Source organism: Coregonus lavaretus, assembly GCF_964263955.1.
Source record: "Coregonus lavaretus genome assembly, chromosome: 13".
NCBI lineage: Eukaryota > Metazoa > Chordata > Actinopteri > Salmoniformes > Salmonidae > Coregonus > Coregonus lavaretus.
The window spans coordinates 27,994,711-28,020,995 of NC_140000.1; the positions used below are offsets into that span (position 1 = coordinate 27,994,711).

Consider the following 26,285-nt stretch of genomic DNA (forward strand, 5'->3'; position numbering starts at 1 on the left):
GCCAGAAATATGTTTTCGGTCTTTAACCCTTGGCCCTGATGAATAAAAACAAAGGGACTTCATGGGGGCAATTTCCTGCTCTGTCATTTAAGGTGGGGAGAAGGGGAGGAGATAAGAAGGGGTGAAAAAGATGAAAACGAGGTGTAAGAAACGGAAACTGGATAAAGGACATGACAGCGCGAGAAAGTACAGCAAGACTCCAAGACCATTGAGTGCTTTTGAAGTGACAGAACGGAACGGAATATGTACCCTATCTCTGCTTCGCTGTATCAGTACAATGGACAGCGCCCTACACACTAAAGCAAAGCCATTTTGGCAATGAATATACAGTAGGTTGCAAGATAGATAGGGTAATTAACCTATTACAAACAGCCTATGTGAGTGCAGCCCTACACACAGCTGTCTTATCAAAATAACGCAAACTAAAAGCTGAAAGCAGTAGCCTAGTTATTAATGCAAAACAAAAATAGTGGATAGCAGTTTGGCTTTGAATACCAACACAACTGCAAATGCGAACGAATGAATGCGAACGGAACAGAACAGCGGTAGGCCTACTATAAGCCTATAAACAAAATATCTGATCGATAAAAGCATGACACAATCTATAATTAGGCTAGTTCAGCCACACATTGCGATATGGCCCAATACACTTCTGTGGACCAAATTCGACCGTCGCACGTAATCAATTAAGCAATGCCGGCCTACCATAAACACATTTCCAATACGTACAGTTCCATTTGCAAACATGAAAAGCGATCGGCTATCATATAAATAAAATGTAGGCTATCTATTTCTATGATGAAACATACCGATATGTAGCTATACCCATTTGGGTTATTGCAATGCAATTATATTGAATTCTGCTTATATCACGCTATACCACAATAAAAATAAAAGTTAAAATGCCAGTATTAATGAGTACTTTTGAACAAGAAGTGACACATCTGCAGTAACCGAGTATTCCAGCCACTCTCTTCCTATGAACCAGTTGCTATTAAATGAAAAGAATATTACAGAACACTTGCGGCTAGGGTAGGATTATATAGGCTAACCTGGGCTGGCTCCTCTGTTCCAAGCTCTTCAGGAACAGTTGTAGGTGGAGCGGGCTGTGGAGCCATTATCTTGGCAGCACTAGTGGAAGGCTAGTGGGCTTGGCGGCGGCCTCAGTGGTTTGATTTCTGATAACCATCGTGGCAGTGGTAGATTAGCTGGTTAGAGCGAAATAGGCTACTAACACTAACGCCTTTTACAGCTGGCCAAGAAGCTTACTGAACTCTGTAGTGGTGGGGCGTGAGGCTGAGTTGAGTGAAGCATCTTCAACTGTAAACTTGACCCCATCCTTATAAATCAAAATCAAATATTACAGACTGAGGCATACCACGTTATTCACTTAGCCTTACATAGATGAGCAACGTTTCCCCCGCTTTTTATGGACACCCAAAGGAGTCATATCTAACCACCCAGTGGCTTTCCATAGCCCCCCACACACTCCACGATGCGCTCTGTCCATGATGCTGTTTTGTCCGCTCTGTCCATTTTTTGCTATTTTTTATAAAGAGACAGAAAATTGACATGGCACAAGTTTCAACTGAGGGGGCTAAGCCCCCTTTTGGCCCCTTGTGGAGCCGGGCCCGATGATTGACACTGACTCACTGCACCATATAGCATGGTTATACCAAGGCATTCATGTCTCGGATTCAGCTGGTGACACAGCCTTGATTTGCTGGATCTGTTTGTCTCTTAATTTCGGCACTGACAGTGGACATGGTTTACGACATCACCAGCCATCAGCCCAGCACAGCCTCAGGCTTCAATTATGCCAGCTTGCAGGGTGTCGGTTATTCTCAGTTCCCAGGGATAGCTGGGTATATCAACCATATTGTACTGCACATTAGTAGCAGGCTACAGTCATATAAATATAATTACTACATACAGTGGGGGAAAAAAGTATTTAGTCAGCCACCAATTGTGCAAGTTCTCCCACTTAAAAAGATGAGAGAGGCCTGTAATGTTCATCATAGGTACACAAAATGAGATTTTTTTTCTCCAGAAAATCACATTGTAGGATTTTTCATGAATTTATTAGCAAATTATGGTGGAAAATAAGTATTTGGTCAATAACAAAAGTTTCTCAATACTTTGTTATATACCCTTTGTTGGCAATGACACATGTCAAACGTTTTCTGTAAGTCGTTTTCTGTAAGGTTTTCACACACTGTTGCTGGTATTTTGGCCCATTCCTCCATGCAGATCTCCTCTAGAGCAGTGATGTTTTGGGGCTGTCGCTGGGCAACACGGACTTTCAACTCCCTCCAAAGATTTTCTATAGGGTTGAGATCTGGAGACTGGCTAGGCCACTACAGGACCTTGAAATGCTTCTTACGAAGCCACTCCTTCGTTGCCCGGGCGGTGTGTTTGGGATCATTGTCATGCTGAAAGACCCAGCCACGTTTCATCTTCAATGCCCTTGCTGATGGAAGGAGGTTTTCACTCAAAATCTCACGATACATGGCCCCATTCATTCTTTCCTTTACACGGATCAGTCGTCCTGGTCCCTTTGCAGAAAAACAGCCCCAAAGCATGATGTTTCCACCTCCATGCTTCACAGTAGGTATGGTGTTCTTTGGATGCAACTCAGCATTCTTTGTCCTCCAAACACGACAAGTTGAGTTTTTACCAAAAAGTTATATTTTGGTTTCATCTGACCATATGACATTCTCCCAATCCTCTTCTGGATCATCCAAATGCACTCTAGCAAACTTCAGACGGGCCTGGACATGTACTTGCTTAAGCAGGGGGACACGTCTGGCACTGCAGGATTTGAGTCCCTGGCGGCGTAGTGTGTTACTGATGGTAGGCTTTGTTACTTTGGTCCCAGCTCTCTGCAGGTCATTCACTAGCACTGTCTCTGTGGTTCTGGGATTTTTGCTCACCGTTCTTGTGATCATTTTGACCCCACGGGGTGAGATATTGCGTGAAGCCCCAGATCGAGGGAGATTATCAGTGGTCTTGTATGTCTTCCATTTCCTAATAATTGCTCCCACAGTTGATTTCTTCAAACCAAGCTGCTTACCTATTGCAGATTCAGTCTTCCCAGCCTGGTGCAGGTCTACAATTTTGTTTCTGGTGTCCTTTGACAGCTCTTTGGTCTTGGCCATAGTGGAGTCTGGAGTGTGACTGTTTGAGGTTGTGGACAGGTGTCTTTTATACTGATAACAAGTTCAAACAGGTGCCATTAATACAGGTAACGAGTGGAGGACAGAGGAGCCTCTTAAAGAAGAAGTTACAGGTCTGTGAGAGCCAGAAATCTTGCTTGTTTGTAGATGACCAAATACTTATTTTCCACCATAATTTGCAAATAAATTCCTAAAAAATCCTACAATGTGATTTTCTGGAAAAAAAATTCTCAATTTGTCTGTCATAGTTGACGTGTACCTATGATGAAAATTACAGGCCTCTCTCATCTTTTTAAGTGGGAGAACTTGCACAATTGGTGGCTGACTAAATACTTTTTTTCCCCCACTGTATTGAGTGTACTCATGAGTGTGCTGTCAAATTGTTGTCTGATGGACTTTTCTCATTCTAGTAATTATATCTCTATTAATCCCATTGCACCTTCAGTAGCAGTCTACGGTCATAGAAATACTGTATAATTACTGTTAAGTGTACCCATAACTGTAATGCTCTTGTCATTATTTTCTATGGCTACAGTAATAATGTGCTGCTGTAGGCTACTGTAGCACTGTCTCTTGGATGCCTTCCAATTAAGGAATAATTATGATGGCCAGATCCATGTAAAGTAGAAAGGAGATCCTCCATGGCACAAGCCTGTGTTATTATTGGCTAGCTAAAGCAGGCACTCGGTACAAGGGCTATAATTCAGTGGAGTACTACAGACGGACTCCCTACACAGTTTTCTGGGGTGCACCTGTAGTGTGTTCTTTTCCACTGGGTCATGCGAGGCAGCTCTGTAACACTCTACATTTATCTAGTACAAGTTGTTTTTCATATCACCACCACCACCATCACTACCATCACCCAACTTTAGCGCTTAAATTGAAAAATACCCTGGATAGAAATGGTTTGAATGTTGACACCATATGATCCAGTAGTTTAAACATTTCTCAAATGGTTTTAAATACCTTTCAGGGTGTGAACTTTAAATTACCTTCTCTGTCCTTTAAACAAAATAAATGACATTTTCAAGACAATATGTTACTGTCTAATTTCACGGTCCTACCTGTGGCCTGCTCAGTTCATGTTTCTAGACCAGCACTAAATCCACCACATCAGTCACTGGCTTCATCAATAAGTGCATCGATGATGTCGTCCCCACAGTGACCGTACGTACATACCCCAACCAGAAGCCATGGATTACAGGAAACATCCGCACTGAGCTAAAGGGTAGAGCTGCCGCTTTCAAGGAACGGGACTCTAACCCGGACGCTTATAAGAAATCCCGCTATGACCTCCGACGAACCATCAAACAGGCAAAGAGTCAATACAGGTCTAAGATTGAATCATACTACACTGGCTCTGACGCTCGTCGGATGTGGCAGGGCTTGAAAACTATTACAGACTACAAAGGGAAGCACAGCCGCGAGCTGCCCAGTGACACAAGCCTACCAGACGAGCTAAACCACTTCTATGCTCGCTTCGAGGCAAGCAACACTGAAGCATGCATGAGAGCACCAGCTGTTCCGGACGACTATGTGATCACGCTCTCCGTAGCCGATGTGAGTAAGACTTCTAAGCAGGTCAACATTCACAAGGCCGCAGGGCCAGACGGATTACCAGGACGTGTACTCCGAGCATGTGCTGACCAACTGGCAAGTGTCTTCACTGACATTTTCAACATGTCCCTGACTGAGTCTGTAATACCAACATGTTTCAAGCAGACCACCATAGTCCCCGTGCCCAAGAACTCTAAGATAACCTGCCTAAATGACTACCGACCCGTGGCACTGACGTCTGTAGCCATGAAGTGCTTTGAAAGACTGGTCATGGCTCACATCAACAGCATAATCCCAGAAACCCTAGACCCACTCCAATTTGCATACCGCCCCAACAGATCCACAGATGATGCAATCTCTATCGCACTCCACACTGCCCTTTCCCACCTGGACAAGAGGAACACCTACGTGAGAATGCTATTCATTGACTACAGCTCAGCATTCAACACCATAGTGCCCTCAAAGCTCATCACTAAGCTAAGGATCCTGGGACTAAACACCTCCCTCTGCAACTGGATCCTGGACTTCCTGACGGGCCGCCCCCAGGTGGTAAGGGTAGGTAACAACACATCTGCCACACTGATCCTCAACACGGGGGCCCCTCAGGGGTGCGTGCTCAGTCCCCTCCTGTACTCTCTGTTCACCCATGACTGCATGGCCAGGCACGACTCCAACACCATCATTAAGTTTGCCGACGACACAACAGTGGTAGGCCTGATCACCGACAACGATGAGACAGCCTATAGGGAGGAGGTCAGAGATCTGGCCGTGTGGTGCCAGGACAACAACCTCTCCCTCAACGTGACCAAGACAAAGGAGATGATTGTGGACTACAGGAAAAAAAAGAGGACTGAGCACGCCCCCATTCTCATCGACGGGGCTGTAGTGGAACAGGTTGAGAGCTTCAAGTTCCTTGGTGTCCACATCACCAACGAACTATCATGGTCCAAACACACCAAGACAGTCGTGAAGAGGGCACGACAAAGCCTATTCCCCCTCAGGAGACTAAAAAGATTTGGCATGGGTCCTCAGATCCTCAAAAAATTCTACAGCTGCACCATCGAGAGCATCCTGACTGGTTGCATCACCGCCTGGTATGGCAACTGCTTGGCCTCTGACCGCAAGGCACTACAGAGGGTAGTGCGTACGGCCCAGTACATCACTGGGGCAAAGCTCCCTGCCATCCAGGACCTCTATACCAGGCGGTGTCAGAGGAAGGCCCTCAAAATTGTCAAAGACTCCAGTCACCCTAGTCATAGACTGTTCTCTCTGCTACCGCACGGCAAGCGGTACCGGAGTGCCAAGTCTAGGTCCAAAAGACTTCTCAACAGCTTCTACCCCCAAGCCATAAGACTCCTGAACAGCTAATCATGGCTACCCGGACTATTTGCACTGCCCCCCCACCCCATCCTTTTTACGCTGCTGCTACTCTGTTAAGTATTTATGCATAGTCACTTTAACTCTACCCACATGTACATATTACCTCAACTAGCCGGTGCCCCCGCACATTGACTATGCAACGGTACCCCCCTGTATATATAGCCTCCCTACTGTCACTTTATTCTATTGTATATATAGCCTCCCTACTGTCACTTTATTTTTTACTTCTGCTCTTTTTTTCTCAACACTTTTTTGTTGTTGTTTTATTCTTACTTTTTTTGTTTAAAATAAATGCACTGTTGGTTAAGGGCTGTAAGTAAGCATTTCACTGTAATGTCTGCACCTGTTGTATTCGGCGCATGTGACCAATAAAATTTGATTTGATTTGATTTGAAATCTTACCATTCTTAATTTATCCCATAAGAGAGAGCGGCATGAAAAAAGTATTATATCAATGACCTCCAACTCTCAGATCATAGTAATTTACTGCCAAGGTGTCAATAAGGGGTGTGTGTGTGTATGTGTATCCATATGTGACAGAGTGTTTGTGAGAGAGATAGTGTTTGTGTGACATATGAGAACAGCTGCTCTGGGACCCTGGAGAATTTGAATGAGGAGGGAGGAGGAGGGGAGTGGCGAAACAAAACTACCATCCACCACGACAGTGACCTCTGAGTTATCTCCTATGCGCTCTGATTTAAAGGAAAATTCAAATCACAGCGTGACATCCACAACTTGACACCACTGTGGGAAGCATTGGAGTCAACATGGGCCAGCATTCCTGTGGAACGCTTTCGACACCTTGGAGAGTCCATGCCCTGACGAATTGAGGCTGTTTTGAGGGCAAAAGGAGAGGGTGCAACTCAATATTAGGAAGGTGTTCCTAATGTTTGGCATACGCAGTGGTGGTTGAAATTATGCTGAATTTCATATTTAATTAGACATATGTTATTTGACTTTGTTTAAATGTTGATAGTAAAATGGTATGTTTGAATCAGCATCATTGTTTCAACGTCATAGCCTATTTAAAGGAAGTTGTTTTGTTTAGAATTTGATTCAAATTATTCTTTCTCTTTTTAGGCCTTATCAGTAATTAATTTAATCTTGCTTATTGACAATGTTTTGCATGTCCATGCTCAGCCATAATGCAATTTACAGTAGGCCTAGCCCCTATATCAGTGTGAATGCTATTGAAGCCATGCAATTACTTAGAGGAATGTGGACTGGAAATGGGTTCAAGTTATCCTATTTAGCAAAGATGGGATAGGTCTATATTTCGTTTCTGTAAGCCATTTAACAAACTATAACGGACTAACATTGGAATTGGAGTTGATTCCAAGGCAATACATAAAAAACCGTAAATACACAACCTGAAGCAACCACATATTTCGCCATGGAGCACGTTCTGATTGGCCAGTGAGGGGCCAAGCCTTGACACACTAACAACTTATTTATTCATCAAAACTCAGCCCTTTCGTGCCAACGCCAGCAAGTGCGCCGATAATTGTGATAGTGACATTTTTTGGACACAACGCTGAACCTATAGCGCTATCGCCTGCGCTTAGATTTACCATTACATTAGGTATGTTCAAATAGAGCCCATGGTATTACAATGTGTTATCTGTCCATTCTCTCGGCATTGTGACCAGATTTCCTGGTCCTTCCATGTATTACAATTATTTGAGAGATATTCTTTCAAAATAATGTAATGCTTAGTCAATCATTTTACTTTCGCCATAATGATGAGTTAAATTGTTTCACCAACCAGATCTGTACACTTGTAAGATGTCCACATACAATGCGTGCTTGACTACCTCCGGATGTGGTCAGAAAGATCACAATGTGTATTTTGATTGTCTACACCTGTCAAAAAATGTGGACACAATCAGAATGTTGACAAGATCAGAACAAAGGATGCATGTTAGCACCAGGTATAAATGGGGCTTTAGACTTGCTTTGTCATCTGGGTTCAGGAAGAGAGTGAGGATGTTGAGCTATGGTTAATGTGGGGTGATTATTTCTATTTTCGTCGTTAATCTTCACTGATTGAGACTGAAATGTCCTTCAAACACTCAGAGCCACTCCAGCTGTGTCATCCCCAAGGCTTACATGAAAGGTTCCGCATCAGTGTGTGTGTGTGTGTGTGCGTGTGCGTGCGTGTGATCCCACTACAACTGTTGTCTGCTAAAATACATACTGCATATCTCCCATGATGACATGTCTGTAAAACAAAAGCTCAATGACTCAAACACACTTCCTCCTGGTAAGGGTCAGTGTATTTTGTCTGTACCCCTAATGTCAAAACCTTGCTCATAATAAATTAACCCCTGATTATAAATAATCTTGTTTCTATAAACAAGTTTCCACATCGGTAAAAGCAGTGATGAAAGTGTCTATTACCCTGACTGATTTGTATATAGTACATCTTATTTGCTTAGTGCCATATGGGGCAGGAGAAAATGTTTGCTAATCCTGATCGCATTTGGTAAAAACAATGATGAAGTACTGAAAGATGTATAGTACTCTGACTGATTTGCCATGTGGACCAGAAAGAGATATTTGGCCATTTTGGTGCTCAAATAGTGAACAAAAACAGTTACCATCCAACTCAACCTTAAACATAAATCGTTTTTGTTTGGTGTTTAAAACCAATAAACAATTAAATCCCCAAAATGACTGATGGCACGCACACAAAGGAATTAGACAATATGTTTTTTTAATGCATTTCTTTCATACTTATTACAGAAGGCAGGGTCATTTTAGTGCTAAAATAAAGCCATAGAAAATGTAACTATGACGACTGTAAATGGCACACTTAAATGTATGTATTATCATCATAGGTTAACTTTAAAATAAAACATATTTTCTTTCCCAAACTGTTTTATTGTGCACAGTGTACAGAATTTACTGGTCAGTTTCTAAAAGAATATATTCCAAGTGGTCAAACTCATCTCCATACACTCTCTAGGTTACAATGAGTTATGACAGGGCATGCAACCTGGATTGCAATGTTACAAAAATTTAAATTTAACTAAACAAGAAGAGAAGCTAAACAGGGCAGCCAAAGGTTGTGATCTGGTTGATGAACTCATCAATGCCCAGACAGACTTCTCTGTAGTCTCTGGACGTGCACTCTTGTTGTGAGGGCCAGTACTCTATCCACGTCTGTTCTCCTAGGACATACTTGTACTGCAACAGTCCTTTATCCTCCACTCTGTGCAGGTCTTCAGACTTCCCCATAATCATGTATGTTTTCCCCTGCTTTAGACCCAGAGCCTCTCTACAGTAAGCTAGTCCCATGAAGTCACGATTCCTCCCCTCCACTCCCTCATCAGTACCTGGCTTGATGACCTCATCGATCTTCATGGTGTAAGTATCTGTGTGTGTCGTCAGCTTCGAGTCCACCACCGTAGCTTTGTAAACGTAATCCAGTCCCGCGCCGCAGGCTTTGTCTATGCGGTTGACATCTAGCTCATCTTTCTTCTGCATACTGCAGCTCTCTTCCGCACACGTGCACACGTCTCCAAGACACAGTCTGCTCAGAGTACCACCCTCCCTCTGTGGGTGGTAGAACTTCACACAGTGCTTCTGGTTGTAGTATTCGTATACAGAGATGGCAGCTGGCTGTAGAACTCCCACTTCCTGTACTCTGTGGATCCTAAAGGATATTCTGTCTGGTAACTTATGGGACACCTTGTCTAGATATAGGATGAGAGACCCTCTTTCAGACAGAACTTTGTCCATCTCAAACTTCTCTATGTAGCGCTCCCTCCCCTTGGACAACAATTTCAGATCATCTGTGTCTACAATGAAGCCGGTCAGCAAGCCGATGTCCAGGATAGACATGGTCGCATCTTTCTCTGAGTTACGATACAATACCTCAATAGTGAGCATGAACGACTCCAAGGCGTCCTCGTGGCTTGTTTTGTCCATCTTAGTGAGGGTGACAGAGAGGTCAAAGCTTTCACAGTCACTGGCCTTCTCCTCTGGCAGGGCATAGTACAGTGTCACCACCGACAAGGTCGCCTCACCATTTCCTGAGGCTTTTACTGTCAAGTCCTTGTCTATGGAGTTGACCTTGTCTGTACGAGTGTGGAACTGGTTCTTGTTGTTGATGGACCACTTGGTGACTGATGCCCTGCTGGCTACCTCTAGGTTGATGTTCAGGTCAATGTCTTTCAGGTCCTTCACATTGCCCCAATACTCAGCCACAGCCTGGAACACCATGATGGTGGACTGTGTGGATCCGTATCCCCCTCCCACCTTCTTCTGCTTGTTGAGCCACCTGACTATGGGGCCGGCCTCTTCGTAGGCCTTCACCTTGACCAGGGCAAGCAGAGCGTACGACGTGGCCTCCAGCGTGTACTGGTGACCACCAGGGACTGGCCAGTGGTCCAGCTGTGGAGAGGCGAACTTCAGTAGGGTCTCTTTGTCGAGTTTCCCTGCATTGGCCAGAGCATAGGAGGTCATAGCTACAGCATAAGGGTTCGTCAGGTGGGGAAGACGCTTCTCGAGGTACGCTACTGCCTTAATCATACTGCCTGGTAGGCTGTTGACAACCTGCTCACACAGTAAGCTTGCTTCCTGCATGGCGATGAGAACAAAGGCTGTCAAAGAGGCGTCATTGTCCGACCCCCTCACGTTACCCGTCATCTCTGCGTGAATGACAGGAGCAAACTCATTAAAGATGCCGTCTGGCTGTTGTGTGTTCAGGATCAGCCACTTGACAGCACTACAGAGCACTTTTTCCTCAACACTGATCAGTGTACTGGACATGGCAAACACCTTCACTACGTATGCTGTCAGCCAGGTACTGCTCTTTCTGTCTAACCAAGCAGCGTAGGAGCCATCTTCTTTACGGTAGGCCAGCTCACGTTGGTAACCAATGTTGATGTACTTGATGGCTGTGTTCCGCCTGTCCAGGCCAATATCCTCCCACTTTTTGGTGTTGTCCAGGTAGTGTGTAGCAATGACAGGCAGGGTCATGTAGATCATGTTCTGTTCCCCACACCCGACTGGCTGAACTATCAGACTGCCCAGAGAGTCTCCACTGATGGCCTGCTCCACCAGCACACTGGTCTGCTCTCCACCTGTCACACTAATAAGTGTGTCAGCATCAGAGTTTGGCACCTGGTTCCGGGGAACTCCACTTGGTATGTGTGCCGTCTGCTCACCACCATGTTTAGCCGGGTTCAGGAGTACGTTGTTTTCCTTCTTGACCAGCACTCCCTCAGCCACAACGCGCAGGTCCCTCTTCACACCGTCATTCCTGCCAGAGTTTTTCACAGACGCCTTGACCTCAATGGAGTGCAAGCCCAGCCTCATAGGGATGAGGACATAGGGTACAACCCGGGTGGACATGGGGTCCATGTTCACTTCCTGCCTGTACTTACCCTTCTTGCTTGCCGAGCTGCACACCTCACCATTTTCCATCAGCTCCACACGCACAATGATGGGGTCTTCGCTGTAGTTGTGGAGGATCGCTTTGACCTCCAGCTGTTCATTGCGGACGGCTGAGTAGGGCAGCTTGAGGTCGATGAAGAACTCCTTCAGAACTATCATCTCAAACGGATCTGCCACACAGATACCATGAGTTTTAGAGAGGCTGATGGCTGTTATCTGCCAGGTGGTGATGGAATCCTTCAGGAAGTTGTTCTTTATTACAGATGTGGTCTCGCAGTTCTTGGCTTGGGCGGGGCATTCAGGAAGATTGGTGTCCTCCCACATCCAGCTCTCAGGGAACTGACTACGAGACACAATGTCTTCAGACCGCATGAACGCATCATCATCATCCTTCTCACTGCGTGAGAGCAGCAGTGCATCCTGTTTGTATTCATCCTTCTTGGAGGCCATCTCATTGCAGCAGACGAGGAAGGCTTGGACGCAGATGTCCCCATCTGTGATGTACTGGGCCCGTCTGTCACAGGTGTATCCCATGGTGTTGTCCCTCATCCCGTCCACACAACACTCCTTGGCCAGACCATTGTACTTACTGGCCATACTAGTGATGACGTCACTGATGGTCACTGCTCACCTCCGCCTAGAATTAACAGGACAGCTGGGGTCTGTTCTGATCCCAGTCCCTTTAGCAGTGTTGGTCTCAAATACCAGACCAGCATCATAGAACACCCCCATATTGTCTGCTCCCCCTCCAGCTGTACAGCCTGTATCATGCTTCTCTATAGTGTCCCAGATCTTGGTCTGTGTGAGACGGTGTTTGTTGTTGAGAACGTAGACTCCCTTGTCTACAGCCACCAGCCCTACTTTAGCTCCTGGGTCTCCAGTGATGGTCAGGCTAAAAGCCTTACGAGGCTCATAGGATGGCTTGGGTCTGGTCGACGTCACTTTCAGTGAGCCCATGCAGGAGACCTTGATGTCAACCCAGACAGAGTCTGCCACCAGGTCAGCTGTTCCCACATGATAGTACGCTACGATGCGGAATGACGGAAGCATCTCCTTGGAGACAGGCACTGACAGTGTCACCAGTGCATTGCCCTGTCTTCTGAATCTGCCCACTTTCACCAGCTGACCTCTACTCAGGAACATGTATGTAATTTCATGGTTTTGTAAGGCGAGGGGTCCCAGATTCAGATTGATCTTCATTGGGTCTCCTATTTTCAACTCATTAGAGTCAACCCCGACATGGAGGAAGTTCCCGGTGGAAGTCCTGTATGGGAGAACCTTCATGGTGGCCTCTGCCTGTCTGGTGTGTTTGATAGCCGGGTCCTTGGTCTTCACAGTGATTGGCAGCTCTTTGGCCGATGCCACAGTGTTAAGTGTAACTTTGGCAAAACCGTTGGCCCTGGTCACCCCTATTTCATTATCTGGAGTCACCTCAATCTCCACTCCACTGGCTGGAGAGTTGTCGGGATTCGTAACGTAAACCGAGACGTCGAAAGGCATGCCAGGTTTGAAGTATTTGGGCATTCTCTTGAAGAGGATGGTGTATGGTGAAGTGACGATCTGGATCCCTCTCTTCTCTGCCTCTACCATCTCACCCCCACCCTCTGTTAACACGCTGACTGAGATGAAGATGGACTGTTTGACCAGATCATTGATGTCTGCGAAAGTCTGTGTGATGTGTTCCTTTTTCAGACAAGCCACTCCTTTACCTTCTCCGATCACTACTCTCTGCAGAGAGGCGGGGAAGCTCTTTTTCTCATTCTCTGTTGTGATGACACCAAACACCACATAGCCTGTCCCTGTCACTTCCTTACCGTATAGATACCTGGCAGTGATGTCAACGGTCAGGTCTTTGTCGTCGACGTAGAAGAAGGCTTTTTCTGGGGTCAGACTAACCTCGAAGCTGGGCAGAACATACTCCTTGACCTCAAAGTCAGATGAGAAGGTCTTCTGAGGAGTGCTCTGGAACCTCGTGACCACATGCCATGTCCCGAAGCTGACGATCGCAGGGAGATTGAACTGTCCAGATTTGACTCCCTTGTCTGGGTTGATGATCTCCCTGAAGATGGTAATGTTCTCAGGAGTCATGATCTCCACAGAGACTGCAATCTCTTTGTTTTTGGCGACCTCCTTGTCCACAAATATCTCCCTGGTCAGAGGCTCCAGGCCAGGAGTCATAGAGAACACTCTGTAGTAGACGGTGCTGGCCGGTGTGTAAATGGTCTTGTCAGTCTGGATGAAGATGTATCCAGACTGGAAGGAGACTAGGACAACCTTCTCTAGGACACGGTCAGGGAACTTGGCCTGCAGGACCACATACTGCTTCTGCTTGGGGTAGTCCACAAAGTGGTCCCCCTCTGGGATGACCAGTTGTGTCAGAGCCTGGAAGTTGTTTGCTTGATCCAGAACAACTGATTTAGAGGCCAGCACTTTGCTCTGGGTAGGGTGGTTCTTCACCATGATCTGAATGTCCAGGGGACCTCCTGTATGGTCCTGAGACTCCACAAAGATGTTCTCATTACTGCCCACACGCAGCAGGTTAGGAGCTGACAACACATGTAGTGCAGCTCCATCAGAGAAGGTAGGTAAAGAGAGGGCAACAGCCAGAGCGGCCAGACACAGCAAGTTGCTGACCCACATCTCCACCACTGATTCTGGGTCTGTAATAGTGCCTTCACTCTCCAACCCTGGCTTTTATTCTGTCTAGGGTTAGCTCATTCTGTGGGAGGTTCCAGGGGTGACTCCCCCATGGGGTGTGTTAATTCCCAGCAGTAGAGTTGGGAAACCAGCGGTACTGATAAGAGTAGTTGAAAAGTCCACTGTTAAGCAAAACAAACAGCACAAAACCTATCAGAGCGATATACAGGTTAGAAATGAACTGGAACTACTGTGATTTATATTACACCACTGAAACAAACAACTTAATAAAACAAAATGGCAAAAAAAAAGTTATATTATTAATCAGCAAAAGGACATGGACGTGCTATTATTTAAGCCGAAGCTAACTAACTCCTTTAGTTCAGATCTGGTTTCAAGACAAGTCAGTAGGTCATGCATGATACAGTCACTGTCAAAACAACGCCAATACCCTAAATGCCATGGAGATCTCAGTGCATCTCATAATGAGACAGTGTGTGTCAGCACAACATCAACACCCCCATTAGAATAGAGAACTCAGTGTACAGTATCTCACTGTACGCACGCACGCACGCACACACACACAGCCTCAGTCAGTAGTACTGTATATGGATTTCTTTCTCAAATAATCTTATTACCATGGCTTTGCTATGAAAGTGTGCAAGCAGTGCTTGCAATCAACTAACGCTGAACAACTAGCTGAAAACAAGCCGAAACAATTGACCTATTTACTGAACACTAACTGTCCCTTATTACCAAACTGCCATGTTTAACTCCATTATCTGCATAGTCAAGTGGTTGCATAGTTTTGTAAGGCCTACAGCTGCATAGCATAAGACCTATTGATAAACATCCACCTGGAAAACTTGGGAATTCTGGAGAAATTACCTGAAAAAAATGCAACCCTAGGTAGACCCTATCTTTGGGTCAGCCTATGTTTGATAACGGGCCAAACTGAGATACGTATTCCTGTCAATGACGAGACGCTCCGTATCCACACACACTGTGTCAACGTCACCTTTTCACCCCTGGCACTAGCAGGGTTTTGTCTAATGTAATGATTAAACAATCCTGGACAGGGACCATTGGATAGTGAAGGTCCAGGGATGGGGTAGGTGGGTGGATTATATGGCTGATGTGTGGGGGTTACTCACCAAGGCTACTATAATTACATAAGTATTCAGACCCTTCACTCAGTACTTTGTTGAATCACCTTTGGCAGCGATTACAGCCTCGAGTCTTCTTGGGTATGATGCTACAAGCTTGGCACACCTGTACATTCTTCTCTGCAGATCCTCTCAAGCTCTGTCAGGTTGGATGGGGAGCATTGCTGCACAGCTATTTTCAGGTCTCTCCAGAGATGTTAGATCGGGTTCAAGTCTGGGCTCTGGCTGGGCCACTCAAGGACATTCAGAGACTTGTCGCGAAGCCACTCCTGCATTGTCTTGGCTGTGTGCTTAGAGTCGTTGTCCTGTTGGAAGGTGAAGCTTCGCCCCAGTCTGAGGTCCTGAGCGCCCTGGAGCAGGTTTTCATCAAGTATCTCTCTGTACATTGCTCCGTTCATCTTTCCCTCAATCCTGATTAATCTCCCAGTCCTTGCCGCTAAAAAAACATCCCCACAGCATGATGCTGCCACCACCATGCTTCACCGTAGGGATGGTGCCAGGTTACCTCCAGACGTGATGCTTGGCATTCAGTCCGAAGAGTTCAATCTTGGTTTCATCAGACCAGATAATATTTTTTCTTATGGTCTGAGAGTCTTCAGGTGCCTTTTGGCAAACTCCAAGCATGCTGTCATGTGCCTTTTACTGAGGAGTGGCTTCCGTCTGGCCACTACCATAAAGGCCTGATTGGTGGAGTGCTGAAGAGATGGTTATTCTTCTGGAAGGTTCTCCCATCTCCACAGAGGAACTCTGGAGCTCTGTCAGAGTGACCATTGGGTTCTTGGTCACCTCCCTGACCAAGGCCCTTCTCACCCGATTGCTTTGTGGTTCCAAACTTCTTCCATTTAAGAATGATGGAGGCCACTGTGTTCTTGTGGACCTTCAATGCTCCAGAAATGTTTTGGTACCCTTCTGTGCCTTGACACAATTCTGTCGGAGCTCTACTGACAATTCCTTCGACCTCATGCCTTGGTTTTTGTTCTGACATGCACTGTCAACTGTGGGACCTTATATAGACAGGTGTGTGCCTTTCTAAATCATGTCCAATCAATTGAATTTACCACAGGTGGACTCCAATAAAGTTGTAGAAACATCATCAATGAAAACAGGATGCACCTGAGCTCAATTTCGAGTCTCATAGCGAAGGGCCTGAATACTTATGTAAATAAGGTATTTCTGTTACTAACACCCATCTATTTGCAAAAATGTCTAAAAACCTGTTTTCATTTTGTCATTATGGGGTATTGTGTGTAGATTGATGAGAAAAAAAAAATGTAATCCATTTTAGAATAAGGCTGTAACTTAACAAGATGTGGAAAAAGTAAAGGGGTCTGAATACTTTCCAAATGCACTGTATATATGGAAGAAGTTTAGTGCCTAAAAAAAGGGCTTAAATATGTGTCAACAAAAAAATAACCTTTCCTGATCTTTCTTATATCTCTCAGATATCTCCGAGGTATGTGTGAGGTTGGTGTTAACGTAGTCCTGCTTTCTCCCAAAAGTTGCCCTTTACAGCATATTATATTCGGTAGAAATAAAACCTGGTAATCTATCAGACTAAGGGGTGATTCAGTGAAAATGAAGTTATTTCTCATTTAAGAGAGCAATTACACTGTGGTATTATATCATACAGGTTATGGAAAACTCATGTTGATGCACTCATTACTTTTTAATTTCCAATTTATCTAATCCATTTATTATTGTCTTATAAAGTAGAGCTGTTTATTATCAAGAGGTGAAATAAAAATATCCCTCAACTGGGGGGGGGGGGGGGGGGGGTTGGGTTGTAGATCAGCTTCAATATTGCAGATAGATTGTGGCTACCATCAATGTAATTGTTTGCATCATTTTCCAATCGCACATATATATTTTTTGGTGTATAATATATTTATATATTTACAAATATATTTTCCTTTATTATTTTCCCCTAACACTACCATCCCTCCCCTAATTGGAGTAAACTAATGGACAACAACACATAGGCTTCCACTTCCAACTTATACATACTATATATATTTTACGGACACAGTATATTTTACAATAGTTATTTTTGTTTGTTTTTAGTCCCATCCTTCAGCTAACCTCAACCCCTCCCATCTATCTCTGAAAACCATCCAGTTTTGATTTCTATTTGCCATATATTTTTCAACTGTGCTGTTTCACAAAAGTTCTGAACCTATATGTATTTTACGGACACAGTGTATGTTACATTAGTTATCTTGGGGCGGCAGGTAGCTTAGTGGTTAAGAGCGTTGTGCCAGTAACCGAAAGGTCGCTGGTTCTAATCCCCGAGCCGACTAGGTGAAAAATCTGTCGATGTGCCCTTGAGCAAGGCACTTAACCCTAATTGCTCCTGTAAGTCGCTCTGGATAAGAGCGTCTGCTAAATGACTAATAATTATAAAAATTATTAATTATTGTTATTTTTAGTCCCACCCTTCAGCTCCACTCAACCCCTCCCATCGATCTCTGAACACCATGCATTTTTTAAAATTCTATTTACCATATATTTTTCAACAGTGCTGTGATATTTCACAAAAGTTCTGAACCTTTCTATTCTGTGAATTTTACATAATTAATAGAAAAAAATCCTTACAATTACCTTCGGTTAGTGGAGATGGAGGAGACTGAAATGAAAACATATGCTTTGCTTCCTCTTTCAAAATATAGTTTTGTGAATCATTGGTGCCTCCATCATTTATAACAAGTTTCAGTAAATTATTTTTGGTAGAATTTCTATGTTGAAGATTAAAATAGAATTTGGTGCATTTTACCCCATATTCCATCCAGTTCGCTTTATTTTGTAATAATATATTACACTTGATCTTTCTTCAATAAGTTCCTCCATTTATTTTTGTTTTTCCTCTAACGTATTCTGTGCCTCTATGATACCGTTTTTATTGCTATCTATCTGTACTGTTAGTCCCTCTATATCCTTTGTAATTATGAATGATTTTGACCTAAATTGCTTTTGTTTAAAATATGAGTATTGAATTTCATGGCCTCTAAAGGCACATTTAAAAGTGTCCCATACAATAAGGGGATCTGCTGTACCTATGGTATGTTATGTCGGAAAAGTAAGTTATAAAATCTTCTGTCCTCGTTAAAAACTAATTGCCATGTATATCTCACTAGGTCAGGATATTTAAGCCTCCATATATCCACTTGTTCCAATATATCCATGATATTTGTGATTTCCTTAAGAGCATGAGGGTGATAGTTTGTAGTGTGATTTCCTTTACGGTCCATTGAGGTATTTAAAACCATATTATAATCTCCCACCATAATAATAGAATCTTGTATTGCTTGTAGGCTTGATAAATTATTATATATCTTTCCAAAGAAGAGTGGATCATTATTATTTGAACCTTATAGATGAATGAGCCAAATCTGTTTATGGTTCAATAACATATTTTAAATAATCCATCTACCTTGCGGATCTGTATGAACAATTTGACAAATTCCGATAAAAACAATTGTTAATTAATATCATCATTACTTTTTAGTTTGTTTGCCCATGGGAGAAGTATATTTGGCCCCTCCGCATGACCTTTTTACACACAACTTAATCAAAAATTGTTGAATGAGGTTCTTGTAAACAATACATATTATATTCCTTCTCTTTTAGCCAGGTAAATACTGATCGTCTTTTATTATTATTATCTGCTAAGCCATTACAGTTACAACTGGCTATACTTATTTCACAATTTACCATAATGAGATACAAGTTTAAACTCTATTTATCATGTTATATGTTTGGAAACTTACCATTAAAAAGTACCATAATGATTGAGTGTCCATATAGCTGTACCATGGTATTTGCACTGCTACTGAGTAAACCTCCAATTGTTCTCCACTATTCCACCCACTAAAACCTCCCCCCATCCCAAGTTGGATTGTCGTCCCAGTGACTGGCAGACCACCCCTGTCCACCTGTATCCTAGGGCCTTTGAGAGATTGGGACCCATCCTTTAAAAAGAGCACACAGTGCCACCCACAAACAGAAGGAGATTAACTGCCAAAAGCATTTCCAACGCCCTCACCTCGATTGTATTTTATACAGTTATTAAAAAATAGATATATATACTGAACAAAAATATAAACGCAACATGCAACAATTTCAACGATTTTACTGAGTTACAGTTCATATGAGGAAATCAATCAATTTCAATGAATTCATTAGGCCCTGATCTATGGATTTCACATCAATGGGCAGGGGCGGAGCCATGGGTGGGCCTGGGAGAGCATAGGTCCACGCACTTGGGAGCCAGGCCCACCCACTGGGGAGTCAGGCCCAGCCAATCAGAATTAGTTTTTCCCTACAAAAGGGCTTTATTACAGACATAAATACTCCTCAGTTTCATCAGCTGTCCGGATGGCTGTTCTCAGATGATCCTGCAGGTGAAGAAGCTGGATGTGGAGGTTCTGGGCTGGCGTGGTTACACGTGGTCTGCAGTTATGAGGCCGGTTGGGCATACTGCCATATTCTCTAAAACAACGTTGGAGGCGGCTTATGGTAGAGAAATGAACATTAAATTATCTGGCAACAGCTCTGGTGGACATTCCTGCAGTTAGCATTCCAATTGCACACTCCCTCAAAACCTGAGACATCTGTGGCATTGTGTTGTGTGACAAAACTGCACATTTTTCAGGGGCCTTTTATTGTCACCAGCACAAGGTGCACCTGTGTAATGATCATGCTGTTTAATCAGCTTCTTGATATGCAGCACCTGCCAGGTGGATGGATTATTTTGGCAAAGGAGAAATGTTCACTCACAGTGATGTAAACAAATTTGTGAACAAAATTTGAGAGAAATAAGCTTTTTGTGCGTATGGCAAATTTCTGGGATTTTTTTTTCAGCTCATGAAACATGGGACCAACACTTTACATGTTGCGTATATATTTTTGTTCAGTATATAATAAAAAATCGTGCATATCTTAATTTATATCCACAATTAACGAATAATATGCGTAAAAATGTAGGCAGGTCATACAAGGATTGTTACATTAGACCAGGATTGGCATTATAAAACAAACATTTATTGTTATTATTTTGGAAAAAACAATCATTGTGATTCATCCTGCATTGTCCCTAACATCATTACCCCATAGCAACAGATGTGGAATACACACACACACACACGCACACTCATACACGCACACTCATACACACTCTCCACCCTTCCCCCACAAACAACCACAAGCTCAGATGTTCAACAGTTGTTCCATCCCCGAGCCCAACTCAAGAGAAGACAATGTACAGTTGTAGCTGTTTGAGAAAGCATGTGGGTTTGTTGTTGCAAGCAAGTTTGTCTTAACACGCAGGTGCATGTCATTTTCTTTTAGTAGCATTTTAAAGGGTAGGTAGCATAAACATAACCACATGTAACATATGGATTTGCATTAGAATATGCATCAAAAGTCCTAATGCAAAGTTACACCTTACTTTTCTATTTTTAGAGTTATTACATAAAACTGATCAGTATTCTGAAGAATGCTGGTATGCCGTAATAAAAACATTTGTGGGGTGTAATGTAATATGGAGGACTCGGCAAGCCAGCCTATTCCCTATAATGTAAACTCTTATGGAAATAACTTCAAATGTATAACTTCAAATTAAACCAAATTGTTTGCACTCATGACTACTGGTTTCAATTAAATTTTTATCCAACTTACAAAGAAATACTTTAAAAAATGTATTGTTACAAATCAGCTTGCAAGGTTGATAACCAACTAGCCTGCTATCATTAGCCCTACTAGCCTGCTAACTTTAGACCTACCAGCCTGCTAACATTACGTTAGCACTACGTTAGTTGGCCAGTTGCTATCAACACCTACCTTACAGCTACCTTAAAGTAAACCAACGTTTTGGAAACACATAACGCCATCTAAACAGTTATAAAATAATCTTACCGGAATATGCAGTTATCTTAGCCAGCAAGCCAGCCAGCTAAAGTTAGTTATTTTAGCCTGCTAGCTAGCCTAGATAGCCAACCACCACAGTTGACATAGCTAAGTAGTAAGCCAGAGAACAACTAGTCTAGCACAGGCAAGAATCAAATCAAATCAAATCAAATCAAATCAAATTTTATTGGTCACATGCGCCGAATACAACAGGTGCAGACATTACAGTGAAATGCTTACTTACAGCCCTTAACCAACAGTGCATTTATTTTAAACAAAAAAGTAAGAATAAAACAACAACAAAAAAGTGTTGAGAAAAAAAGAGCAGAAGTAAAAAATAAAGTGACAGTAGGGAGGCTATATATACAATAGAATAAAGTGACAGTAGGGAGGCTATATATACAGGGGGGTACCGTTGCATAGTCAATGTGCGGGGGCACCGGCTAGTTGAGGTAATATGTACATGTGGGTAGAGTTAAAGTGACTATGCATAAATACTTAACAGAGTAGCAGCAGCGTAAAAAGGATGGGGTGGGGGGGCAGTGCAAATAGTCCGGGTAGCCATGATTAGCTGTTCAGGAGTCTTATGGCTTGGGGGTAGAAGCTGTTGAGAAGTCTTTTGGACCTAGACTTGGCACTCCGGTACCGCTTGCCGTGCGGTAGCAGAGAGAACAGTCTATGACTAGGGTGACTGGAGTCTTTGACAATTTTGAGGGCCTTCCTCTGACACCGCCTGGTATAGAGGTCCTGGATGGCAGGGAGCTTTGCCCCAGTGATGTACTGGGCCGTACGCACTACCCTCTGTAGTGCCTTGCGGTCAGAGGCCAAGCAGTTGCCATACCAGGCGGTGATGCAACCAGTCAGGATGCTCTCGATGGTGCAGCTGTAGAATTTTTTGAGGATCTGAGGACCCATGCCAAATCTTTTTAGTCTCCTGAGGGGGAATAGGCTTTGTCGTGCCCTCTTCACGACTGTCTTGGTGTGTTTGGACCATGATAGTTCGTTGGTGATGTGGACACCAAGGAACTTGAAGCTCTCAACCTGTTCCACTACAGCCCCGTCGATGAGAATGGGGGCGTGCTCAGTCCTCTTTTTTTTCCTGTAGTCCACAATCATCTCCTTTGTCTTGGTCACGTTGAGGGAGAGGTTGTTGTCCTGGCACCACACGGCCAGATCTCTGACCTCCTCCCTATAGGCTGTCTCATCGTTGTCGGTGATCAGGCCTACCACTGTTGTGTCGTCGGCAAACTTAATGATGGTGTTGGAGTCGTGCCTGGCCATGCAGTCATGGGTGAACAGAGAGTACAGGAGGGGACTGAGCACGCACCCCTGAGGGGCCCCCGTGTTGAGGATCAGTGTGGCAGATGTGTTGTTACCTACCCTTACCACCTGGGGGCGGCCCGTCAGGAAGTCCAGGATCCAGTTGCAGAGGGAGGTGTTTAGTCCCAGGATCCTTAGCTTAGTGATGAGCTTTGAGGGCACTATGGTGTTGAATGCTGAGCTGTAGTCAATGAATAGCATTCTCACGTAGGTGTTCCTCTTGTCCAGGTGGGAAAGGGCAGTGTGGAGTGCGATAGAGATTGCATCATCTGTGGATCTGTTGGGGCGGTATGCAAATTGGAGTGGGTCTAGGGTTTCTGGGATTATGCTGTTGATGTGAGCCATGACCAGTCTTTCAAAGCACTTCATGGCTACAGACGTCAGTGCCACGGGTCGGTAGTCATTTAGGCAGGTTATCTTAGAGTTCTTGGGCACGGGGACTATGGTGGTCTGCTTGAAACATGTTGGTATTACAGACTCAGTCAGGGACATGTTGAAAATGTCAGTGAAGACACTTGCCAGTTGGTCAGCACATGCTCGGAGTACACGTCCTGGTAATCCGTCTGGCCCTGCGGCCTTGTGAATGTTGACCTGCTTAAAAGTCTTACTCACATCGGCTACGGAGAGCGTGATCACATAGTCGTCCGGAACAGCTGGTGCTCTCATGCATGCTTCAGTGTTGCTTGCCTCGAAGCGAGCATAGAAGTGGTTTAGCTCGTCTGGTAGGCTTGTGTCACTGGGCAGCTCGCGGCTGTGCTTCCCTTTGTAGTCTGTAATAGTTTTCAAGCCCTGCCACATCCGACGAGCGTCAGAGCCAGTGTAGTATGATTCAATCTTAGACCTGTATTGACTCTTTGCCTGTTTGATGGTTCGTCGGAGGTCATAGCGGGATTTCTTATAAGCGTCCGGGTTAGAGTCCCGTTCCTTGAAAGCGGCAGCTCTACCCTTTAGCTCAGTGCGGATGTTTCCTGTAATCCATGGCTTCTGGTTGGGGTATGTACGTACGGTCACTGTGGGGACGACATCATCGATGCACTTATTGATGAAGCCAGTGACTGATGTGGTGTACTCCTCAATGCTGTCTGAAGAATCCCTGAACATGTTCCAGTCTGTGCTAGCAAAACAGTCCTGTAGCTTAGCATCTGCGTCATCTGACCACTTTTTTATTAGCCGAGTCACTGGTGCTTCCTGCTTCAGTTTTTGCTTATAAGCAGGAATCAGGAGGATAGAGTTATGGTCAGATTTGCCAAATGGAGGGCGAGGGAGAGCTTTGTATGCGTCTCTGTGTGTGGAGTAAAGGTGGTCTAGAGTTTTTTCCCCTCTGGTTGCACATTTAACATGCTGGTAGAAATGAGGTAGAACGGATTTAAGTTTCCCTGCATTAAAGTCCCCTGCTACTAGGAGCGCTGCATCTGGATGAGCGTTTTCCTGTTGATTAATGGCCTTGTACAACTCATTCAGTGCAATCTTAATGCCAGCATTGGTTTGTGGTGGTAAATAGACAGCTATGAAAAGTATAGATGAAAACTCTCTTGGTAAATAGTGTGGTCTACAGCTTATCATAAGATACTCTACCTCAGGCGAGCAAAACCTTGAGACTTCCTTAGTATTTGATTTTGTGCACCAGCTGTTGTTTACAAAAATACAGAGACCGCCACCCCTCGTCTTACCCGAGTCTGCCGTTCTGTCCTGCCGATGTAGCGTATAGCCTGCTAGCTGAATGTTGTCATTGTTGTCATTCAGCCACGACTCCGTGAAACATAAGATATTACAGTTTTTAATGTCCCGTTGGTAGGATAACCGTAATCTTAAATCGTCCATTTTATTATCCAAAGCTTGAACGTTGGCTAATAGGATTGATGGGAGAGGCAGTTTACTCGTTCGCCGTCGGATCTTTACAAGGCACCCCGACCTACGTCCACGGTATCTCCGTCTCTTCCTCACGCGAATGACGGGGATCTGGGCCTTGTCTGGAGTCTGTAGAATATCCTTCGCGAACGCCTCGTTGAAAAAAAAGTGTTCGTCCAACGCGAGGTGAGTAATCGCTGTCCTGATATCCAGAAGCTCTCTTTGGTTATAAGAGACGATGGCATAAACATTATGTACAAAATAAATTACAAATAACGCGGAAAAACACACATAATAGTACAATTGGTTAGAGGGCTGTAAAACGGCAGCCATCTTCTTCCGGCGCTGTTTGCGTATCCGAACCCACAGTACACAAAAAAAAGCCGGCAGATATAAAGCAGAGAGCGGAGACTTACCGATTGACGGCTGAGTTAGCTACCAAAGCCTGCTAATGGTAACCCTACTAGCCTGCTAATGTTAGCCCTACCAGCATGTTAACATTACATTAGCACTGCGTGAGTCAGCCAGTTGCCATCAACACCTAGCTTACAGATACAGTACCAGTCAAAAGTTTGGACACACCTACTCATTCAAGGGTTTTTCTGTATTTTTACTATTTTTTACATTGTAGAATAATAGTGAAGACATCAAAACTATGAAATAACACTTATGGAATCATGTAGTAACCAAAAAAGTGTTAAACAAATCAAAATATATTTTCGATTTGAGAATCTTCAAATAGCCAGCCTTTGCCTTGATGACAGCTTTGCAACACTCTTGGCAGTCTCTCAACCAGCTTCACCTTGAATGCTTTTCCAACAGTCTTGAAGGAGTTCCCACATATGCTAAGCATTTGTTGGCTGCTTTTCCTTCACTCTGCCGTCCGACTCATCCCAAACCATCTCAACTGAGTTGAAGTCGGGGGATTGTGGAGGCCAGGTCATCTGATGCAGCATTCCATCACTCTCCTTCTTGGTCAAATAACCCTTACACAGCCTGGAGGTGTGTTGGGTCATTGTCCTGTTGAAAAACAAATGATAGTCCCACTAAGCCCAAACCAGATGGGATGGCGTATCGCTGCAGAATGCTGTGGTAGCCATGCTAGTTAAGTGTTCTAAATAAATCACAGACAGTGTCACCAGCAAAGCATCCCCACACCATAACACCTCCTCCTCCATGCTCTACGGTGGGAAATACACATGTGGAGATCATCCGTTCACCCACATTGCGTGTCACAAAGACACGGCAGTTCGAACCAAAAATCTCCAATTTGGACTCCAGACCAAAGGACAGATTTCCACCGGTCTAATGTCCATTGCTCATGTTTCTTGGCTCAAGCAGGTCTCTTCTTCTTATTGGTGTCCTTTAGTAGTGGTTTCTTTGCAGTTGAACAGTTGAACAGTTGATGTTGAGATGTGTCTGTTACTTGAACTCTGTGAATGTCAAGCTCTGGCTCCGGGACTCTGTATGTTGAGCCAGGGTGTGTTCGTTCTGTGTGGGTTGTTTCTATGTTGGGTTTTCTAGGTTGTTGTTTTCTGTGTTGGCCTAAGTGACTCCCAATCAGAGGCAACGAGTGTCAGCTGTTTTCTGGTTGTCTCTGATTGGGAGCCATATTTAAACTGTCTGTTTTCACTTTGTGGTTGTGGTTTCTTGTTCCTTTTGAGTTGTGTTTTGTGTCGAAGGACTTCACGTATCGTTGGTTGTTTTGTTCGCTGTTTTGTACACATAATAAATATGTACGCATCTCATGCTGCGCCTTGGCCCGCTTCATTTCAAGACGATCGTGACAGAAGAAACCACCACGACTGGGTCAAGCAGCGTGATGAAGAGAAAGGCTGGAATTACGAGAAGTGGAGAGAGAATTGGACGAGAACCATGGAGGCCTGGTCCACGGGGG

At 44.2% G+C, this 26,285-nt stretch overlaps 1 protein-coding gene across 1 annotated transcript; it reads right to left on the minus strand.

Moving 5' to 3' along the window:
* Positions 1–8,812: 8,812 nt before the first annotated feature.
* On the minus strand, positions 8,813–14,179 carry LOC311140245 (complement C3-like). Its single transcript, XM_084175201.1, is given in 2 exon segments — positions 8,813–12,143; positions 12,147–14,179. Coding segments are annotated over 2 exon segments (4,992 nt in total). The 5' UTR covers positions 14,157–14,179; the 3' UTR covers positions 8,813–9,161.
* Between the last annotated feature and the right edge of the window lie 12,106 nt (positions 14,180–26,285).